At 37.5% G+C, this 24,163-nt stretch overlaps 1 protein-coding gene and 1 long non-coding RNA gene across 3 annotated transcripts in view; one reads left to right on the top strand and one right to left on the bottom strand.

Moving 5' to 3' along the window:
* PRKG1 (protein kinase cGMP-dependent 1) overlaps positions 1 to 24,163 on the bottom strand; it is a 1,161,962-nt gene that overhangs the window by 729,255 nt on the left and 408,544 nt on the right. For both annotated transcript variants that reach the window (XM_024563402.4, XM_045197730.3), the window contains exon 3: positions 6,217 to 6,330. In XM_024563402.4, the coding sequence (XP_024419170.1) occupies positions 6,217 to 6,330 (114 nt within the window). The remainder of the gene's footprint in view (positions 1 to 6,216; positions 6,331 to 24,163) is intronic.
* Positions 112 to 20,587, top strand: LOC123480063 (uncharacterized). The gene is made up of 3 exons (XR_006655927.2): positions 112 to 242; positions 1,640 to 1,702; positions 20,218 to 20,587. It is a non-coding gene; the product is annotated as an uncharacterized lncRNA (long non-coding RNA).

Raw genomic sequence — 24,163 nt, 5'->3', positions numbered from 1 at the left:
ACTGGATCTTTCCCTCTGTAATCAGGGTCATGTTGCTAGTCCTCGTCAGCCTAAATTTACTCTGTGACTTCTCTCCTGTCAGGATTCTCGGGAGAAAGCACACATTAGACTGGGAGACAGCAAAGCATGCCTCTGCAAGGCAGAGCCCAGGCCGCCCGCCAGCACAGCTACCGCCTCCACTCTTGTGCAGTGGCTCAGGGAGCATGACGGCGCACCGTTGCTCCTGCTGGTTGAAACCCCAGGTAATAACTGCATACATGACAATTGTTTGTGTTGCAGACAACGTTTCTTCATTTATTTAATCTTTATTATAAATATGATCCTTTGTGGAACTCTATGATGATATTTCCTAAAAAGTGTCTAATTGCATACTTATTGACTCAGTCCTCTTATGGAATTTTCAAGGTTTCCAAACACTTTAAGGGTTTCATCTATTATTTCTTTTTATTAACAATAAAATTGGCATTCATTTCTTTTGTTTCTTTACCAATACAAAGCACAGTATGTCGACCTCGTAGGCAGAGCAGGGTCCAGCAGAAGCAACGCCTGCTTGACTGTGTTTGATAGGGTAATAATTTATAGTTTTAATTTGAACATTTCACCTAAAATATCATATGGTGTGCTTGAGTGTGACATTGTTACATTACAGAATTACATGCTTATGATGTTGTAATAAAAGATTTTGTAATTAAAAAGGGGTGTTACTTGTGCCAGACCCTGTATTTATAGCTCCTTGGGTTGTTTGAGGAAAATATTTTAGTCAAACCCCCCTCCTCCATTTATCTCTTTTAGGTTTCTGACAGCAGCTTGTTCTGAGTCAGGTTGAAGAATATGACGTTTGAAATAGAGCTACAAGGGAATGAACAAGCCATCTCACCACATCGACTCAAATTTACCTTACAAATAAACAGAAAAAATCCAAGCCTCTTTAACTTTGTTCTTAAAATGTCTACGGCACAGTGAAATATCTTAATCAGTCAACTTCCCCCTATACAAACATCCTAGGAAAGTGTAAATATGGAAACTCGAGAGTATTCAAAGTAAGGCAGAAAAATATTTCTCCCAGATGTGATTAAAGTCATCAATTTGTCACATTTCTTGCAGAATATTTAGATTTGCTCATGTTGGTACTGAAGTATTTTAGTGCTGAGGAGTTTTTAAATACTTTCTATAAATAATTTAAAGAGAAATAATTATTCAGACATTTTGTCCAAGTCAACTCACACCCATCATAGACACACTTTGCAAATAACTATGGTGATCATCTTAAACCGGTACCCAGATGTTTTCCTACAAAGAGAGACCTTTTATTCTTGGGCTTTTAATGAAGACTATTTGAATGAGACTGTTAGAATAATTCACTGCCTAAGGTTTGGGGCATAGTGACCTGGAAACTCAAAGTAAGAGAAGCAGGCTTCAGCTTAGCATCTTCAGGCAAAAATACCCATTCATGCACAACTGAAGTTGGAGCCCAGAGCCATATGATTCAGACCTCAAAAAAAAAAAAAAATCCCTGTGTAGTTGTGGAAAATCCAGGTAAGACAAGATAACATAAATGTCCTTGCAAACTCACACATAGGGTATGTCACTGAATCCCTCTTTCATTGAAAACTAAGTGCTGTTTCCTTTCTATTTTCAGGTTTCCAGTAACTTCAACTTTTCCACTATTGTGATTGTAAAGAACCTGGGATCCAGCAGCAAGGTAAGAGGCCCAGGGTGAGTGTTAATTGATCCCCCCTTAGCTGTGAGGGCCGTGAAAGTGAAGTCACAACCAGGAGTGACCCCTTAGGAAAAGGTGATAATGATGTGCTTCCAGATATGGTTCAGGAGTCACGAGGGGCTTTCAAGGGGCACATTGGAAATTCCTGTCCTTGTGGGGTTTGACGATGGAAGGTAGAACTCTTCTTTGTGTGCGGGACCTCTGAATATTTAGACAAAGTGTGAAATTCAAACAGCACTGGAGACATCGTTTGGTGTTGTGGAAATCTAATAAAACAAATAACTTTTTCCTCCCATGGCATCTGGCGTGTTTGTGATTCGACAGACTCCAAGTGGCCATTTTCATACCACAGTTAATAGAGAAAACATGAGCTTATTTCAGCTGTGAATGACCTCAAGATATTTGTTAGATTTTTCTTTCCAGTATCAAGTTAATTGTATATATATGTATGTACAATATAATTATATATGTATTATACACATACTTGTATATACACACATATATAATTATGTATGTGTGTATATATATATATACATATATACACATATAATTATATATGGTATTCAAATTCCTCAGGAGAAAGTCAGTGGTGTTGTTTCATAAGATAGTACACTGTGAATATAGATCTTCATCAAATCATGCATGTTTTCTTTCCATATTACTATAAATACTATTTGGCCATAAAAAAAGGAAAGAAATCTTGTTATTTTTGACAACATGGATGGACCCTGAGTGCATTATGATACATGAAATAAGTCAGAGAGAAAAATACAGATACTATATGGTCTCACTTATATGTGGAAAAAAGAAAGAAAGAAAAGAAAGAAAGAAAGAAAGAAAGAAAGAAAGAAAGAAAAAGAAAGGAAGGAAGGAAGGAGGGAAGGAGGGAAGGAGGGAAGGGAAGGGAAGGAAAGGGAAGGGAAGGGAAGGGAAAGGAAAGGAAAGGAAGAAAGGGAGGGAGGGAGGGAGGGAGAGGGAGAGAGAGAGAGAGAGAAAAGAAATGAGCTCAAGCTCATAGAAAGAACAGATTGTTTACCAGAGGTGGGGTGGGGGCGAAACTGGTGAAAAGGTCAGAAGGTACATATTTCCAGGTATAAAGTAAATAAGTCCTGGGAATGTAATAACATACAGCATGACCACTATAGCTACTAATACTGTAGTGCATATTTGAAAGTTGCTAAGGGAGTAGATCTTAAAAGTTCATATCATGAAAAAAAAGTTGTAACTATGCATGGTGACAAACGTTAACTAGACACTGTGGTGATGATTTTGTAACACGCGCATATATCAAATCATTATGATTAAACTACAATACTATAATGTTATATGCCAATAATACCTCAAAAAACAAAGCTATTTTCTATATTCTAAATTAAAGAAAACCTACAAGTGTTAGGATCACATTCATTAGCACAGAAAGTCACTGGAATTTATTTGTGGTCTGATACAATTTCAAAAAGTGCTGTGTTAAACAAGAAACGACTCATTTGCATTGAAGAGCCCTTCAATGCCATCTAGAATTTAGTTAAGACTGTGAGATCAAAAGTGCATTAAAATTTCAGATGGGAAGGGGGTTGAGGGACTGGATGAAAGAAGCTGAAGGAATTAGCCAAAAAACATATGTGTGTGTCGGAAATGTATGTCTTGCCACAAGGACAACAGTATGTGACAGCCGGAGGAAAGGGTGGTGGGGTTAGGTGGAGGTGGGAAAGGTTGCGGGGTGTGGGGGTGGAAGGAGCTTTTGCCTGGGGCAATGGGCACACGATGCAGATAATGTTTTACTGAGCTGTACACTATAGGATTTTGTGAACCGTGCCACCCCAATAACTTCAGTTTAAAAAAAGCATTAACATGTCAGGCTGACCTAGGGAGAAACAAAGTAGAAAAGATTCATCAACGTTTTTCTTTGATTCATCAACATCACTGAAGAAAGGGGGTGGTGTTGGGGGAAAGGGGGTCACCAGCCCAGGTCAGTGAGGAAAAACAAACAAGCGTGAAGGAACGAGCCGCTGAGTAGGAACGGCGTCCCCTCAGACTTAGTCTCTCTCACTCAAGTAGGTGAATCCATTCTGAAAGGTACTGCCAATGGTCATCACCGGTGAATGATTGCTAAGAAGAAATGGACAGGAGTTGGCATGATCTTGAATCCCAAGAAATGATCAGATCTAAAAAGCCACCTAAGGATATTTTAAAACATCACATGCAATGAGTATGATAGCACTGATTGTAATAATTTGGCAAAAGCAGCACCCACAATGTAATCTAATCAGATTTATAAAGCCATCAGCCTGGGGGTATAGTTTGAACATAAACTTAAATTGATATTTAGGGGCTATAGTCATAAGTACAGTATAATCCTAAGGACAGTACAGGAGATAGGACAAAGTGGTCCGGGGCTGTAAGTAATGTTGTACAAGTTCTTAGACAACATTCAGAAGGAAGTGTCGCCGATAGATATTTTTCTTTACTCACACACAAAACCTTTTCCCCTATAAATTATATTGGTACACCATCAACTCTAGGCCTTTTTCTCAAGTACATCGTCCATGTCGTAAGTAAGCACTATGAAGAAACACACACGTATTTGACACATATCCGACTCTGTATTAAAGAACATACTCCATCACTAATTTCCATTAATAAATGATGTTTTCACCTCCAAATGTTGGGATTATAATTTGTATGTAGCACCCAGTTCCTTCTTGTTGAAACAGATGCATTAGTGTCTACTTACATTTATCAAACATGAGTACAATAGAGTCTATAGCAGATTAACACCATTTTGTAGGATCCTAATAAGACAGCTGATTTTTATAAAGCAAAGTATTTATCTTATGAAAAATATTTTGCCGTAAAATTTATTTAAATATGCTACTTAGTCTATTTAAAATATTGCTTTAATAATAATTCAATATTGAGTTTTGAATTATTCAAAAGTTAAGTGCCATGTTGACTTTTATAATTAACCAACTGCTGACCTTTGGAAATCCTGTAGTTTCAATTAGGTTAAATGAGTAAAATACAGGGCTGAAATAGTTTAAAATTTTAAATATTTTTAAATGGAAAAAAAATACTATTCACAATTCTGAGAAAGCCTGTTTAATCAAAATATTCTAAAGGATTCTTTTTGCCCTGAAAGGAATATATTTCTCATGAAAATGCAGTATGAGAGTAAAACCTGTTTACTTGATGGAGTCATACCTATTCTCTTTCCTAGTTACGGCACTTTTTCAGCGAGTTCCAGCTCTGGCAGAATCTGTCGTGGTTCACTGCTTGTTGTTATTCTTTGAGTTGCGTAATTAAATCATCACGGGAAATAAAAACTTGGTGGTGCCCCTCCATCAAGAGTTCTATGCATTTAGAGATCAAGAATCAGGTGCCAACCAGGGCTCATCTCCTAAGGGCCCCAACTATAATGAACATGAAAGGAGAATTCACTAGTAAGGCAGGCAGGGTAGTTTCTAGGACTCTAGCTGGCCATGCTTTCTTAAGTTCTTTACGACCTGAGTTTCAACATCCTATTGTCCATCACTGCCATACTTCTGAGAGAAAGAAGAATGTACAAACTAGTCAGCGACATCCCAATAAAACTAACTGATATTATCAACATCATTTTTCCAGTAGAATTTGTTAATGGCATAACCTAATCAAAGTAACTTGTGATTCTTGTTCTCCACAAACTAAGGTATCAGAAGAACTTTTCAAGCGTGAAATACACACGTCTGCCTAAAGGTCAAACGGGTCCTCCATTGCTGGCACTGGCGGGCGGCTCCATCCCTTGTACACACATTACATCCTGCAGCCAGGAAGGAGTCTCTGAAACATTTTCCCCTTGAACTATTGCAGCTGCCACCGAGAAATAAAAGTTGCTAGAGAAATCATATATACACATATATGTAAAATTAGGGAAACAAGCTGCTTTATTGCCCTGATTTAAAATAAGCTTCATCAGTCGAAAAGAAAATGGCTATAATAGAGAGCTTGATGAGCAGCTGAAGACAAGAATATACTCAAAAGCAGTTTTGGAATTCAGGATATATTTCACTCGATGTTGGAATAAGATGAACATTTCTCCTCTTAATTTTTCTAAACTACTGAATGAACAAGTAGCATTTATGTGGGGAATGTAAACCAAAATAGCAGATATATAAAAATTATTTAAATATGATTCTGAGGCTTTAAAGGTAGAAAAAGAAAAGGTTGTGCTCCTGTTGAATTTTAATTTATAAAACTATATCATTTTGTAAGTCTTAATTTATAAAATTTCCAGGTTAAAAAATAATTTTCATAGGTCAGCAATAAAATTCAAGTTATGCAAAAATGATTTATAATCGTCCTTTAGCAGGAAAACAAATATATTGACTATATTTCAAAGCAAAAATTAGAATATGGATCTTAATAAACTCGTAACGATTAAATCAAGAAGCATCTTCATCATCATCTCACAGGTCTAGGGAAGAAAGGCGCTGGAAGTGTATGAAAAACGCAAGTCTTACTCTTGACGGTCGCTGTCCGGGTACAATTGTAGAGGATCGCCAACTCCCCGAACACTTTCCCTGGGCCCATGGTGCACAGCTTCACACCTTCTTTTGTAACTTCAACTTTACCGTCTGAAAAGGAGGGAAAACATATTCGTTTAATTTTCCTTTACGTTTCACTTTATTTGTTACTTTTTCAATATGCAGTGAGGAGTGCTGGGCTCATTTTTAAAAATGCATACCAGTTACCAATTAAAACAAAATCATCGTCAAGATGTAATGCAAGAAATGAAATAAAATAGACATATCCCTCCTTAAATTAATCACAGATAAGGTTTGAGATGAGACCGAAAGGAAACTCCAAAAAGAGATGGAAGCATATCAAGTCATTCCAAATGTGATATTAGAAAATTATGTTAATTCCAATTGTAATGTCATTTTGAATCTGAAAGAAAAATGTGATCAGTGGGTACGTTTTCTACAGCACACTTCATACTTGAGAATTCTCGTTTGAATAAGGCAGCTATTATGGAAAGGGAGATTACTTTGACCCTGGGCCATTCCTTAATTGTAGTTTATGGTATCTTTTATTTTTAAACATCTTATCTGACTTGAACAAGGCTGTTTTATCTGCTTCCCAGGCCTGCCACATTGGCTGTAAGGAAGAACAAACAGCAAGGGTTGAGGGAAAGAAAGAGATGCTAGGAATGTTTATGTTCCACAAAGGGCCTGGAGAATGAAATGGTAAAGAAGGGAAAAGCTGCAGAAGCATTCTACACTGGATATACATTGTTGCCTGCAAAGGAGGAAAATGCTATTCATGAGGGGAATGAAAAAAAAAGTTTTTCTAAAGAAGTCATAGCTATATACACAAGAAATTCTATCACCTAACAGAAGGAGAGAAATAAAAAGTAACAATCTATACTGGATTTAATCCTCTTGTTCTATTATTTCTCCAAGTTACTTGTCCAGGCTCCACACAAGAAAAGGCTAATGCTTGTCATGAGTTACTGACTGAAAGGCACCCAGACTACCAAGTTTTTTTTTGCAGACTCCAGGCCTTCAAAATTGCATCAGCTTCACAATTGTTCCTTTATCTGTGTGCTTTCTGTAATATTTAAATCTTTAGAGTTTTGGCTTTCAATTCACTCCCTTCTTTTAAAAATCAGTCTAGTTTTATCTAAGCAATAATATCTGCAAAATCACAAGGTTGATGTGCTAATTTGTTTTTTCAAACACCCATTGAAGTAAAATCTTAAATATTAAAAAAAAAACCTTTTAAAAAAAGTTTATCCGTGTCAGAAGACCTTGTTCTATCTGAAAAGCCAGTTCATGTAGATGTCACCAGTGGAGAGAAAATTCTGCAGTAATCAGGATAAAATTCCGCACAAAATCTATGCAGTACCCTTGAACTGTGCGCATGCCCCCTCTGTGTGCAAACAAGCTATTCAGGCATGAATAAATCCAACAGCTCAAAAGGTTTGGAAATACTTGTATAGACCTGGCCACTCAAATAGTCTCCCCGCCCCCCGCCCCCATGCCTTACTTCTTGCCTGCAGCAGGAAAAAGCAGTCTTTTCTTGGTAGGTAAATCAAAATCATCCCAGTAAACTCATATTTTCATAAGTTTGAGATTCCTCCATAACATTCTGCTCCCTTTACTTCTAATGGCAAGCCTTTCCCCTAGAAATTTCATCTGCCACTCAAAAATGAAAGATAGGCTCAAAATATAACATGGTTAAGAAATTTATTTGTTGTTTGAAGTCAAACCTGGTGTCAAGTTCTGGTTCTCTTATTGATTTCTCACTAGCCTTGGGCAAGTTGTTAATTTCTGTATGTGCCAGTTTCTTCATTCATGAAGTAGATAAAAGAAAAACACCTATCTCAATGGGATGAAATGAAACGAGATAAAGCAGGTACAATGCTTAGCACAGTGCCTGGCATATAGCAATGGATCAATGAATACTAGCTCTTATGATTGGTATTATTTTCACTATATTTGCTTCTTATCATTGAAAGGGAGGTAAGGTGTATTAGATTACACTAAAGCATAACATCACAGGAACCAAACGAGGTTTGCGTAGAGTAGCAGGGTTTTGTTTTTTAAATGGAGAAAGTATCATTTCAGATTCTTTCTCCAGTGGGTGGGGGGAAAATTGAGCATTTTTAGGTTCATATCACTTATCACACCTGAAAAAGAAACTAGACTCTTAAGAAATCACACTGATCTACTTGTACAACACAGTATCTTTGTCCTCTTCCATAGCTGGCCATGTCTAAGCAGTCAAGTTAGCCACACTGGGAGAGCAAATGTCTAACCAACCCTTGATGCACAGGCTGGGACGAAAGTAGGTTTACCATTGTATTACTGCCCTGTGTTATTGCTTAGCAACTATTACAAAAATTTTTTGACTTGAAACTCTAGCTTCACTTATATTAATAAAACTAAAAGCAAAATAAACAAGGCCTAAGGAACTTTCATACATAACTTGTTTTGTACAAGGCTGCTTCTCTCTTTGGCTTCTATAGTTAAAAGTCTTCAGCGGAAAGGGACCCACAGGAATAGGACCACCACTCAGAATCTTGCTGCATTGTTTGAGGGTCACACCTTCTCAACCAATAGCCAGCCTAAATAAGTGACAAGAAGTAACATCAGGACTTGTTGTACCTCGGCGAGGTCTAAAAGGAAGTCTGTGGACCTGCCACGTCAACACTAAGTAATGAAACTCAGAAACTTCCTCCCTCTGGGAAGTCGTTAATGTTCCTCCCCCACGCCACCCTCCGCTGGGTCCCACAGCCTCGTACTTCCCTGAAAAATGGCGATCATACAACACCGATCTGTTTTAACTTATGGACAATTAATCTTGTAATTGATCATGTTTCCATTTCTCATGTGACCTCTAGAAGGCTCACAGCCAGAACTGTATGACCCTGGGGTTTGAAATTTATGCATAAGCTTACTTCTGGTTCCAACTCATTTTCCGGACTTATATTTGTATTCGATACTAATTAGAACAGTAAAAAATCAAGACTTGCTCAAATGAATTGCATTAGGAAATAGAAATTTAGATGGAAAACATCTTTTCCAGGTTAAGTTAAATACTGAAGATTCAATATATTCACAAGAGCCAAGGAAGTAAGGGATCTGATAAAAACTGTCCAAAAATGTTGTATTTTTTTTACATAACAGAAAGATCTCAATGATAAACAGAAACACAGTGTTCGCAAACATTCCCCTGAGTGGTAATTTGGTTGCGTCCCTTGCCTCACACCCGTTGTGGTAATGGGAGTGGTCTGGAGAGGCAGGATGACAGGGGCTGCAGAGGAAGTTATGTGCACACATGGCAGTGTGAGAGCTCTCTCAGAGACGTTTAGAAACATTGGCTCCCAAGAGCCCAGGGAGTTATTGATGTGAAATGTGAATTTGGTTAAGCTCATTTACCATGCCAGAAACTAACCTTGAAGCTAAATTAGAAGTGATTATACACTTATAAGTGATTTCCAAGTATGGTCTGTGTGATTCACTAAAGAAAACTAAGAATAAGGCAGTTAAAACTTGACTCATACACTCGGTGGCCCTTATCGCCACCTAATTAACTGGATGTAGAGTATTAGGGCCATCTTAAAGCCACTCCCTGCATCTTAGACTCCTTGTTTTCCACTCTGTGGTTACCTCTGAGGTTTGGTTTGAATGGACTCTATTTGCATACAACTGTAATTGAATAACAATAAAAGTTAAAAAAAAAAGGAAGTAGGTAGGGCCGTGTGTGGTGTGTGGTTACTTTGGCTGGGAGGGGAGGAATGCAGGTAAAACATAGGTAGCATGCTTTTCCCAGAGGCTTACAACAGTGTAGAAACAGGCCATACTCAAAGGTTTCTATGTAATGACAATTTTATTACTATTATTATTATTATTATTATTTATTAACTTTAGGAGTGCATTTTGACGAACTTACTTCAGGTCAACACTGATCAATTAATTTATTATTTCTCTAAAGAAATAGAAGAGATTGATTATCATGTATTCATGACTGTTTTAATACTCCAGTTTCATTTTCAAACATGTTAGATTTCAAATCAATTTTTTTTAAGAGTAGCTGAAAGGTATTTTCAGAACATCCTAGTAAGGTTCCAGATGTTTTCCATGATTTTCCCTGACCAAACACTGACTAGAGGTTACTGGAATTGTTATTTGGAGAACTAATAATATTTCAAAGTAAGGTTAATCTATATATTCTACTTCTGCTCTTTTTATTCACTTTTACTTTTTTTTTAATGTGATAGTATCTTGCTGTTATTTTTACTATGCAGCATCTCCACCAGGAAAGAAAAGCAAAGAAGTATTCAAATCATTCTTATTTAGATTTTGCTAAATTGTGAAAGTTGTTTGCATGAGCGATGTTGGAACAGTTGGTTGAAATAAGGTTCATTTATAGTTTCATTTAGCTCTTTTATCACTCCTACCATTGGCATGACTAACTAAAAGCTCCATCACAGTAACTTGAATGTATTTTTTTTATTCTATTTCACTTACCATATGCCCATTTATAATCTGGAATGGGCTGAGTCATAAATCCTAAATCTTGCTGCTTTGAGCAACTATTAACCTACCTCCTGCTTTTTGGCACCACAACCACATACCACATTTTATGTACTCTCTATTAGAATCAGTAGGCCTTATAAATAAAAGACGAGATTGAGTTTACAAGGAGACCCATAATCTCCTGGTTTTATTTTTATGGGGTTTTCACTAACCCGTGGATTTGTGCCATAAGAACTTTCATAATAAGGCAAATCAGCTTAGAGATTTATTACTGGCAGGCTGAAATAGAATGACTGGCAATAATCTAATTATAAACACCGTGCTGGCCTCCAACAGTCTTGGTTGGAATACTCGGGACAACTCGAGTGAACATTAAAGGGAGACAGGTGTTGTATCAAAGGTCCCATCTAGACAAGGCTTTTCTAATCAAGTCTGTTTGACTATACTTTCAGGATTCCGTAGGTCTGAGACCACAGCCTTTACATTATGTATTCCCACACAAGGGTTACTATAGTTGCTAGATTGCACCAAATTCAAAATCCTGTATTTGAGCTGCATTGTCATCCGCATGGATGTGTTAATTACAAGAGATGAGGTTCGTTTATGGGTCTGCTTTCTTTCTTATTCGTCATCTTTCATTTTTATCCTCACCTGAGGATATGCTTACTGATTTTAGAGAGAAAGGAAGGGAGACAGAAAAACATCAATGTGAGCAAGAAACATTGATCAGTTATCGCCCATATGTGCCCCGACTGGGGATCGAACACACAACCTAGGTATGTGCCCTGATCAAGGATCGAATTCTTAACCTTTTGGTGTATGGGATGATGCTCCAACCAAATGAGCCACCTGGCCAGGACCATTTTTCAGTTTTATTTAGATATAAGTGACATACAACACTGTATGTGTTTAAGGTATAAGGCATAAAGACTTCACTTACATATTTTGCTAAATGATTACCACAATGAATTTAGTTAATATGCATCACCTTATACAGATACAAAAAAGTAGTATATTGTTTTTTATCTTGTGATGAGAATTTTTAGGACCTACTCTCTGATATCTTCATAGATTTGGAATACTATTATATCAGACTTGTCTTGCAAGGTGATTTCAGATTGGGGTACTGTCATCTAGGGAAGAAAGTAGAAACTGATGAGACAGCTATAGGCTGACTAGAGGCAAAAGCCATCCAACGGCCAGGGACGGATTATATTCTTAGACCTCCCCTGCAAACCTGCACTTCCTGCCAGTCACTTACGTATGCCTTCCTCGAGCCTATATAAGAAAGGAAAGGATAGCTTAACTGTGAGACGTACGTCTGTTTCTTTTCATCATTTTTTATTGTTCTTCTATTACAGTTGTCCCAATTTTTCCCCTTTTGCCGTCCTCTGCCCATCCTATCCACCGCTCCCACAGTCGATTCCCACTCTGTGGTCCATGTCCGTGGGTCATTCATACATACTCTTTGACTGGTCCCTTCCCCTTCTTTCCACCATTATCCCCCTCCCCCCAGACCTCTGGTCACTGTCAGTCTGTTCCATGTTTTCCATGTTCCCTATGTTCCCATGCCTGTGGTTCTATTTTCTTCATTCATTTATTTTTGTTCATCAGATTCTTCTCATAGCTGAGATCTTATAGGTGAGATCATATGGAATTTATCTTTCACTGACTGGCTTATTTCACTTAGCATAATGTTCTCCAGTTCCATCCATGCTGTTGCAAAAGGTAGGAGTTCTTTCTTTCTGCTGCATGGTATTCTGTTGTAAAATGTATCACAGTTTTTTGATCCACGCATCTACTGATGGGCACTTACGCTGTTTCCAAAACTTGGCTATTGTATATAGCGCAGCTATGAACATAGGGGTGCATAAGTTCATTTGAACTGGTGATTCAGGATTCTTAGATTTAAGAACTGCAGTGTGTCAGCACCTCATCAGTTTTCTGTTTACAAATGCTTTCAGAACCAAATGAATATGGACTGTCTAGATCTAAATTCCCATTCCTTAGATAAGGTGTTAATCTTGATGATTAAAAATCATTCTATGGCCAATGAACAAAAGCTTGTGAAAAATTGCTCAGTTTCAGTGTTACGCATTCCTTCCAAAGTTTGCTTTACCCAATTCCAGCTGGGTATGCAATTTGCTTATTATTTTCTCCTTAGACATAAACATTTTCAGTAGGCTACTTTTTCCTAAAGCATTCATGTTATCATTATAGTTTCTTTAACTATCAGGTTCTTATATTACTTTAATGAACATCAAACTTCCTATTCAAAAAAGTCATATTTCTTTGATTTCATCATGAAAATAATTATTAAAAAGCATGAAAGTACTAGTTTTCCAAATGAAATGAAGCAGAATCTGAGGTATAGGAGGTTAGTTGAGGTTGAAGCTACATGAGTGAAGCTGTTTGTTATTTTTTCCATCAATGAAGCAAATCTAATTTCCCTTCTGTTCATGACTGCTCTAAAAATGTTTGACATGTTTTTTATTATATTAATCCTAATATAGATTAAATATAAAATGAAACCTTAGTTGTAGTGGTAATAAGACAATCAAAACCATATGAGGTATTCTAAACTGAAGAGAGAGAGAGAGATTAACATGCACACCGAGATACTTGAAATCGCCCTCCCTTTTATTTTTGGTTTCTAACTCTAAGGTCATAGGGCATACAAATATGTGCACAAAGGAACCTATGACAGGAAACTGACTAAGGTCTAAGCATTCTGGATACACAGAATCATCTGAACCATCACAATGGAAGTGGGGAAAGAGGAATGCCATAGCAGCCCTCTGTCCCTGGAGGTATTTAAGGAGTAGAGAATGTGCTGACCCTACTGTGGATGGCTCAACCATTTAACGTGAGCAGGGTTCTGGAAGGGTTTGACAAACATCGTGATTGCACCCCTGACACATGTCATGTTTTGAAATCCTAGCACTTGGAAGTATACACAAAGCACTAGATAAATGTCTGTGGACTTACTTCCATTTCTAGTGATGAGGAAAGTTAAAGACCAGGCAGAGAAGAGATGCACACAGAGGAAAGGAGTGGGAAATAGACTAATCATCCCCTGAGTAAATGGTAATTTAATTGTCTCAATTAGGTCAAGTTTTTTAAGCTTAATTTCAGTAGTGCACAATGTATGCTTGCTCTATGGTTTCTACAGCACACGAGCACCTTCAGTTAGCCTAAACAATGAACGGCGATTTCTGTGTCTCCTTCATGATAGGCGAAAGACAAGACTTGCAGGCGCTTATTATGTGAGTTTTGTTTGTACTATGTTTTAAAATTAAGCACTGGAGAATTTATGATGTAACTCAATGGTTCTCAACTGGGGACAGCTTTAACCCAACGGGACAATTCAGCCTGTCTGCAAACATTTCTGGTTGTCAGAACTAGGAGGGTTCTCCTGGCACCTAACGCCCCCGCAGCAAAGAAAAGGTTATGCATCCCACAGTGTAAGTAGTGCCCCAACTGAGGAACCCTGGTGTAGAGTAAACCTATGCACATACAAAATGCATTTAAAGAGGAAATTTTACCTTCCACTGTATTATTTTAACCTCCACCAGATGTAAATAGCTACCTAAAAAAAAGTTACCACTGGGTTGTCATACTTAAAGAAACAATGTTGTTATTGGATTGAATAAAGCTACAAAGCTACTTTACTGAATTTTCCCCAGCAGATGTCCCCAGAAATAGAAGTGATTACATAAATTTTTGAAGCAAGACTTACAAGGATATCCTACTGATGTTAGAATGGCAGCCATTTTTTCTCAGACATCCTTGAGAACATGAAGTCCTGCTTCTACCACTGACTGTCCGTGGGATCGTGTGCAAGTTATTTAACTCTCTATGCCAAGATGACCGAGATACACATCTGAGATAATCATATTTATTGCATAGGGTCATGATGATCTAATTAGATAATGCATGTAGCAAGATAAAGATTATGTAGGTTAAAAGTAGTTCTTGAGGAAACTTCCCCTTTTTTTTTTAGAAAAAATACTTCGATAGGTAGTTTTAAGGAGGGAGAGGGAGGAATCCAGGTCTTGGTTCATAAAACTTAGGAGTGGGAAGGAGTAGAGTAATAAATGAGCAGAGGGAGTGAAGGGAGAAAGGAGATGAGCAAGAAGCTGCAGCTTACAAAGAGGCCAGTAGGAAAGCCAGGGCTTTAGTAAAAAGGGATGTTTAATGCATGACATTCAGTTATGTGTTACCAGAATTAATGTCCTATCTTTCTCTCCAAATTAGTATGCCTCCCACTCATTTCTCATGTGATGGGTTTGGGGGAAGATGAAAGCATGAGGATGATTCATTGCTTGGATATATCGAAGAACAGGGAGGCAAGAAGTGAAGGAGTGATAATGGGGAGTTGAAAAGCAGAATATCTGGAAGTAATTATGTAATTACAAGAAACTAAAGACTCAAGAACTTGCAGCTATTTTAGGGGAGGACACCAGTCTTTTCACAGGATATCAACTGGGAACTTACTCCAGGTTTGGCTAAGTTTGGAAAGGTTAGAACAAAAGATGGTACTTCAATCAGAGATCAGGTCTTCTTTGTCCAAGTCCATTTGACACCTTTGTTGAGGCTCATAGTGGCCCTCAGGGGGCAGAAGAAGTTTTGAAATTAGAAGATCTAAGCTGGTACTTTGGTTCTCACTGCTTTGACAGATCAGAACTTGTGGCACACAGGTTCTGCATCAGTGTGATAGGGGTGATACGGGGTCCGTATCTGGATATTAACAGGATTCATAGGGGAGAGAGTTTGATGGGTGATGACACTCTCTACAAATATTCATTTTCACTAAACTAACTGAAGAGGCAATCAGTTCATTCCTGCAGTGTCTGGCTGTAAACAGTAGGGGGTTGGTCAATACTCATTGGTGAATAATTGGGGTGTTAGTGAAAATGACCTCTACGGCCATCACATTGTGGGAAAGCTTCAGAATTTCATTTTAATTATATTGCTTATGTTGTCCAGGAAAAGAAAAACACCAATGATTAAAATTATCAATTTCTCACTCCATTTATTAAAGTATTTTGGTATTCTTACAGTGCAATAGTATCTCACACCCAGAATTTTTCTCTGATAGTGTAAACTATCTGCGTTGAGGTGACACATGCTGGTTCCCCTCTCCAAGTGGCTAGGGTTCTCCAGAATATACAGCAAGCACTCATGTGCCCTCACAGTATTAACAACAAGCAGAGAAAAAATAAAGACGAAAACAAAGAAGAACCACATACCCTGCAAAATAACCTGAACAGTTATAAAAAGATGAAAAACAATGCTTTTGAACTTACTGTCTCAAAGGCAGTTGTACCAATGGTCTGGGCAGGTTAGAAGTGACAGGATCTTGGTTTGAAATTTACGCCCCACCCCCCATACAGAGAAGATGACCTTTGTTTTCTTGTACCACTGAGAAGAAACATATTAATCTGACTCCACCTCATATAACAAGAGAAACAGGATGAAAAAAATTGCCAAACACTCCTCTAGTTGGAAAAAAGGGAAAATGGCAGAATAAAATAACACATAAAGAGCTCATCAATTGATAAGTGGATAAACAAAATGTAGACTATTATTCAGCCATAATAAGGAATAACACACTGACACACGCTATTATATGAATGAACACTAAAAACACGCTAAGTGAAAGAAGTCAGTCATAAGGACCACATATCGTATGATTCCATTTATATGCAATGTCCAGAAAAGACAGATCTATAGAGACAGAAAATAGGTTATGGTTGCCTAGGGCTGGGAGGAACGATGGTAGGGGCAGAGGGTTTCTTAGGGGGGTAATGAAAACCTTCCAATTTTGTGGTGTGAATGCACACTTTGTGAATATACTAAAAGCCACTGAACACCTCAGATAGGTAACTTGTACGGGGTGTCAATGATATCTGTGAGGAACAGAGTGAAGAAACAAGTTGGAGTCACTATAGTCACGCTGCTACATTACCATAGCCTAGTAGGTTGAGGCTGAGGAGCAATTCTGTTCTTGTCCTCACTAGCCTGCAAGCTTAAACTAATGAACTTTGCCGTCCCGGGTCAATGCCTGGACGTGTGTTTAGTTCCTTGTGTGTGTGCCTAGACCTGGGCATACGTCAGACCCCCAAATAACTCCCTGAAGGACACAGGTATCCAGACCACCTGACGTTCACCTGACATCTACCACCCAGAACACAGACGCGAGCAGACGTCCTGGCATGCGTCCGCCAGACCGCCTGGCATCTGACTGATAACTGCCTCGGACCCATCCTAGGGCTAAGAATGCAAGACTAATTATTCTCAAAAATGCTCAGAACACTTCAGGTTTTTTTGTTTTTGTTGTTTTTTGTTTGTTTGTTTGCCTGGCATGTTTCTGCTTTGCAAGCCCTAAGACCCTTGACTACGTCTTTATCATTTATTTCTAGCCAAAGCCTCCAGGCTCTTTTTGAGTCCCTTCAACACATCAATAAAGTTGTTAAAAGATCAAGGACTTAGCACCTGGGCATGGCAATTGTTCAAATGAATGTTTAAGAATCAGGAATGCTTTGGCATCTCATTCTCCAAAGGACCTCTGTCCCACTCCCTTTAGGACATCCACAGCAATCCTTTTCACCACATGTGACTGCATTTTCCTTCCAAAATTGCCATCGGTCCCTTCCCAATTTCTCTATGGCTACCCACACCACAGCCATCTTTGAGTCATGCAGTCAATAACTACAAATACTTCTTACTATCAGCACACTTAATCCATCCAATTATTTTTATTCCTTAATGAAAACGACCTTAAGCCCTTGTTCACAATTGACCTAGTTTCTTCCCTGGATTCTCTGCCAACAAACTACACAGAAAGAGAACAGAATCCTCTTCCTTGAGTATTATTCAGACAAACTACCCCCCTGCTAAGGAACTCACACTAACTTCTCTGGTATCAAAAGTCAAATTCTTAGCATTGTGTGCCCCGTCTTTCCATAAACTGGGATCGTCCCCAAATTAAACTGACTCTGAACCTTAACCTCTGTAACCCCCTTGCTCAAACTTTATGATCTATCTCAAAGGTTCTTAACCGAACAGGAACTGGAGGATCTGTGAACTTTCATATACATCTTTATTTGTACTAACTTCTAATTGAAATGTAGCATTTCCATAGCAACAAACCATATTAGTTTAATAGTATTTGTAATGATGTTACAATTAAAAATTACATTTTATTATGACAGTTGTTCAGGTATCTTTAAAAATAGTTCATGCTTGTCACTCCTTCAAATTTATGGCAGTTATTAGATTTAGTAGTTCAGTCTTATTATTTAATGTTTTAATGAAAAATACACATGTATTAGGGAAATAATTTTTTTTATTTAGTTAGTATCGATGACTATCATTGATGGCCCAAAATTTGTCTAAGAAGGAGAAGACAAAGTAGGTTTAACACAAAACAAGGTAATGTACCACAGCTTTTTGTACTCACTCATCTACACTTGGGCTGGACACTGGGGCTGCTTCCAAATCTTGGCTATTGTAAATAATGCTACAGTGCACATAGGGGTGCATATACTCTTTCGAATTAGTGTTTCAGGTTTCTTCAGATATATTCCCAGCAGTGAAATTGCTGGGTGATAAGGTAAATCCATTTTTAATTTTTTGAGGTAACTCAATATGTTTTCCACAGTGGCTGAACCAGTCTGCACTCCCACCAACAGCGCACAAAGTTTCCCTTTTCTCCACATCCTCGCCAGCACTTGTTGCTTGTTAATGTATTGATGATGGCCATTCTGACAGGTGTGAGGTGATATGTCATTGAGGTTTTAATTTGCATCTCTCTGATGATTAGTGATGTTGAGCATTTTTTCATATGTCTACTGGTCATCTGTACATTTACACAATGGAATATTACTCAGCTGTGAGAAAGAAGTAAATCTTACCCTTTGTGACAGAATGGATGGACCTGAGGAGCATTTTGCTAAGTGAAGTAAGTCAGTCAGAGAAAGGCAAGCACCATATGATTTAACGCATATGTGCTTATGAACAACATAAACTAACACACAAAATAGGAACAGACTTATAGAGAACAGATTGAGAGGTATCTGAGGGGAAGGGGGTTGTAGGGCTGGGTGAAAATGTGAAGGGATTAAGCAAAGAGAACAAAAACAAGAAACATAACTCCTCATGGACACAGACCACAGTATGGTGATTACCACAGGGAAAAGGGGGTGGGGGTAGGTAGAAGATGGTAAAGGGGGAATAAATGGTGATGGAAGGAGACTTGACTTGGGGTAGCAAACACACAATACAATATACCGATGATGTATTATATATAGAATTGTATAGTGGAAACCTATATAATTTAAAAATGAACAAAGTAGATTTGTTTGTATTAATATGAGGTGATTGTTAAGATGCACTGTTGAGTAAAAAGAATCAAGATGCATAAACAAATAAACAAACACACAAGCAAAACAAGTTATCCTAGTTGGTCTGAGTACTTGTTAGAAATTTAACATTGTGGTTCCCATCTCACTGCTTGCCAACTAATGTCAATTGGCTTCCCGGCCATTTGGTCTGTCTCTTACCTTAGAAGTGATTTTATAGGAAGGACAGGGGGAAACACTAAGAAAAAGAAAATATACTAGATATGCTGCTTAAATAGATATAAATATATAAAGTTTTACTTGAATATCAGAAAACACTCATCTCACTAAACAGTTAAAAATAAAAGTATACTTTCATATTAAAAAACATTTTTTCTCAACACATTTATGTTAATTACCCTTCTACTCTATTACTGAACTTTTATAGGCTTAAATATTTAAAAGCATGTGAAATTTTACCTTGTCTTGAGCATCAGTGAATTAATTAAAGAAACTAATTCCTATAGAAAAAAACATCATTCTTAAAGACAGTATTGTCTATGAATAATCTTTCCCTATCTAAAAAGGTACTAACTTATTTGTGTTTTGAATTCAAACAGCTCTAAATAATATTAAGGTTCATATTTCCTTTTCAGTTTTCCAGATTTTAGTTCATCCACTCACATCAAGACCAGACAGCAGTTTCCATTTGATTAACTAGTTTCTTTTAAAAAGAATAAACCCTCTCCCACCATGCTCACGCCCCAGATAAATAATGTGAATTTTTACTTCTGCTTCGATACAAGTAATGAGTCCCAACAGATCCAAGAAAAAAAATACTGTATTTTATGTTGTGAAGATTCTGAAATGGATGTTAAACTAATGCTGTGCTTGTGCCCAACAGACAGTTTTTACACAAAAATTGGGATATAAAATACACTTAAATTTTTATGAGAAAAATCTGCTCTCTGACATATTAGGATTAAAAATATATATAAGTATAGAAGACTTCTGGCGCAGTGTGGTTTTAAATTAGGCTTCAATACTACAAAACAACTGCCTTGTATATCACCGACGCTTCCGAGGGAAAAGTAATGTTCAAGTTCAGGAGGCCTGGGCTTTTATTTTTCAGGTTCACCGAACAGACGTCGACACCCTTTGTTTCCATTGCGGAGGTATAAAGTCCTGAAGATGGCGTGGGGCCAGCTGACCTCTCCAGGATTATGAAGAATAAAACTGAAGTTCTTCAGCGGAGGCCAAGACGAAGAGCTCATGTACATTCTTCACACTGTGCACATATTTTATTCATTAAAAAGCACAGCAAAATCAGGACACTTTTCCTATGCTAACACCATCTTGTAGAAATGAGAAAACATTAGAGGCATACAACTATTCAACTCCATTTTGGAATGGAATGCAAGTTGGCGGTAAATAAAATCCAGCTGTTACAATGAGCAAGTTTTTGGTGAGTAGAAAACTTAAACAAGTCCTAGGAAATATTGTCCCAAATTTAAAAAAAAAAACCCCACAATGTATTGTAGCTATTTATAATAGAGAAAGTAGCTTATAAATAAAGATTTCTATTTTCTTAAAAATATCATTGGTATATATCAACCAAAGACATATGCTTTTAATACACTAGGAAAATAATGGCTTAAAGACAGATCTGGGGGTTTTGTTGTTGCTTTTGTTCATTATCTGTGAAAACATTATAAACTAGCACTCAATAAATATATTCGATGACTGAAAAAGGATCAGCTTCTCCAGCTCTACAGGCAAAAAATACAGTCACTTTCCAAAGAATGAGCCTGTCTGAATTTCAGAAAAAATAATACTTTCTCCTGTACATGGGTAAGATAGTATCAAAACTAATTAAAAGCAGGGACATGAAAAACCTCCAGAGAAGATCCTCACCTGCAGTGAGACAGATACATTGAGACCACTGAACAGACAGAAACCCCTACCTGATGGGAAAGTAAGAGTGAGCACTTGGTGAATGATTCCATGCTTTCAGTGGGCAAGAAACATTTTCCAGTCCCTCTCTATGACCAGTATAAATATATGACACCCTCTAAGATACCAGAACCTGTGTTGAACAACGATTACTTAATTATATTAATGCACAGCCATTTGTAAGCTCAGATTTGATGGTCCTGTGCCAGAAGATGATGAAATGTTCACTAGGATATCCTAAATAGACATATTATATAGCTTTTTGGCAATTCCACAGGGACATGTTGCAGACACGTCTTCCAAAAGTGATTGTAGCCATGAACTGAGTTCAGTGTGACTTCCTGAAAAACATTTAGACAAAATTCAAGCCCCGTGCATTATAGTAGTTATGGGCTAGACAGGATATGCACATTTTATCATAGAAGGTATAGGTGAAGGAGGAGGAAGAGTTGGAGAAAAGGCTCAGAAAGAGAAAAATAGAAATGATGAGCCCTGGCTGGCGTGGCTCAGTGGATTGAGCAATGGCTTGCCATCTAAAGGACCTCCAGTTTGATCCCCAGTCAGAGCACATGCCTGGGTTGTGGGCCAGGTCCCCACTAGGGGTCATACAAGAGGCAACCACTCATTGATGTTTCTCTCCCTCTCTTTCTCCCTCCCTTTCCCTCTCTAAAAGTAATTAAATAAATCTTAAAAAAAAAAAAAGAAATGGTGGATGGGTGAGTGAAGTTTGGAATTATAGAAGAGAGATAAGGTTAAGGGATTGGATCTAAGCAAAGAGAAAAGGTGGTAAGTTAAGGAATCAATAATAACATTTTGGTACTTGTGATTACCTGGCAGTTTTGATTTCTGATTTCTGGCAGTTTTGTGTTGGCCATTAGGAGAACCCTTTCTTTCCTACATTCCTCCTGAAAACTGTTCAGAGTTAAACCTACAGAGATGCTAACTCCTGCTGACAGTTCTTCACAGAACACCTCGTGTGCAGAGCCTGAATGACCTAGTTGTGTTAATCAACTGAATATTCATTGTCATTGGAAGAATGGCAGGGTTGGGGGTGATACTCATTACTATGGGGTTTGCAATTCCTTATCTGCTCTCTAAATCCAAAAGTTATTGTTATTTGGTGTTAAAACCTGATCTGAACTAATGTGAGGTTATTTATTATCTTCATTTGACGGAAGTGACATTTTGCTACAGAAATGTTCACATGTCTGGTTATAGGTGCTGCCCCAGCCCCAGCTGGGATGTTATGTAACATGTAGTACACACACTATATTACTTCTGTAGACTCTGAGAAATCTGGCCCCAGGCGTTCTAGGAAAAGCCTTGCAGACATGTGCTATTGTACTCCAGACAGGGCTTCTCCCCTCACTGGGAGTGGGTCCTGGTGAGACAGTCTGCCTCTCACACGAGAAACTACCGCTGAGCTGAGGAAATGCACATATATAAAAATATATTTTTTTAGTCTCTTGTACTTTACTGTAAGATTTTCAAGAGAGACCTAAGAATATGCCTATCGCCATAGGTCATCCTCCCCAAAGAGTACGGCCCAGATGAAGAAAATATGTTAGATAAAACTCAACAGAAGAACAGAACCTGAAAGACCAGATGAAGATCAAATATAATGGATAAGGACATTTCTTTTCTTTTGATTTAAAAGTCAAGGTAGTAAGTTTCCTTTACATAGTTTGGTCCATGGGAAAGATGTAAACTTTACATCCTTAAATCTTAAAACTGTAGAAACACTGAAGTGTTTTGTGGAAACTTATGCATTTTAGAAATTGAAAAATGAGTTATGTACTTATTTTAAAAAGATTTGGAATAAAATATAATAAACAACCATATATAGAGATATAGCCAAGAACTAAGATGTAAAGAAAGGAGGAAGAAGAAAGAGACCAAGAATTCATAGTAAGGGAAGACAGGATAATGAAGAATAAACTTTACTACAAGCATCCCAGAAACGAGGAAAATTAGGCAAATATGTAAAGTCCCTCTCATTTTACTTATCCAGAGTAGGATGAACCTTTGGAGAAAAAACAATGTGGTTCTGGGAAGTCAGAAAAATCAGCATGAGCATCATTGGACAAAAAACTCACACCTTCTACAGCAGATTTACCCATACAGAGAATTATTAACCATATGAATAGTATGTCACAAATTACTAAATATGTACTTTTATCAAAGTACTTAAGTGAAAAAAATTGAGGATACTATTCAGCTGAAAGAAAATACAGGACATTTAAATCAACGAACATTTACACTGAACTCTATCTCGTAAGGGTAGGAGCAGTCTTTCAAATGTGTATCCTAGTTACAAACACCCAGCACAAAAATGACATACATTTGCTGATTAAATGCTTGGTGAGGGTTTATGGGTTAATGTGAAGATTTCTCTTCAGGAAGACCAGCATTTTCTTTTTTATGTGAGTGTTTCAGTGTTGAAGAACTGCAAGGCTATTTTTAACGGACTTATTCAGTTAGCACGGCAAGCAGTTATAGACAGTGGAGAATTATGTGTCCAGCCACACTAGGCATTTTAAGACCTATGAGTCTTCCCCAAACACAGTGTTATAAAATGTCCTTTTGCTAAAAATACTGGAATCAAGTAATTATCTACTTTTGAATTTTAATGAATAGGCCATCTGTTCATTCAAATTGAAAAAATGAAATTTTTCTACAAATTAACTAGTCGATGAGATGTCCCTTGCAACTACATCTGCTTTACTGCTTCCTGTGATATTTAACCTAAAGGTGACACATAGCATATCACACCAAGTTTTGTAAACTGGAGTATGGAAAAATGTTTTTCCTGATCATGGAATAAGCCTAGTCTCTGTTTCTTTGACAGGCTATATTTATCAATTATTAAAGGTTAAGTATTATTACTATATTTCCATACTATTCAAATGAATCACTAGGAAGAAAAATGTGTCCATTCTTTTCTGTGATGATTATGAGAAAATTTTAACTCTACACATTTTTTTGGATTATCACTATCATGGTGAATAATTGTTTTCAATCTCCTTATCTTCCTATCCAAGAACATTTTATTTTCTTCATGTTGTGCTTTCCAATATGGCAGCCATTTACCACATGGGGCTATTTAAATGTAAATTATTAAAAAT

Source organism: Desmodus rotundus, chromosome 4, assembly GCF_022682495.2.
Source record: "Desmodus rotundus isolate HL8 chromosome 4, HLdesRot8A.1, whole genome shotgun sequence".
NCBI classification, from domain to species: domain Eukaryota; kingdom Metazoa; phylum Chordata; class Mammalia; order Chiroptera; family Phyllostomidae; genus Desmodus; species Desmodus rotundus.
Note: the sequence above shows the minus strand (reverse complement) of the source record. Positions and strands in the feature narration are given on the sequence as shown.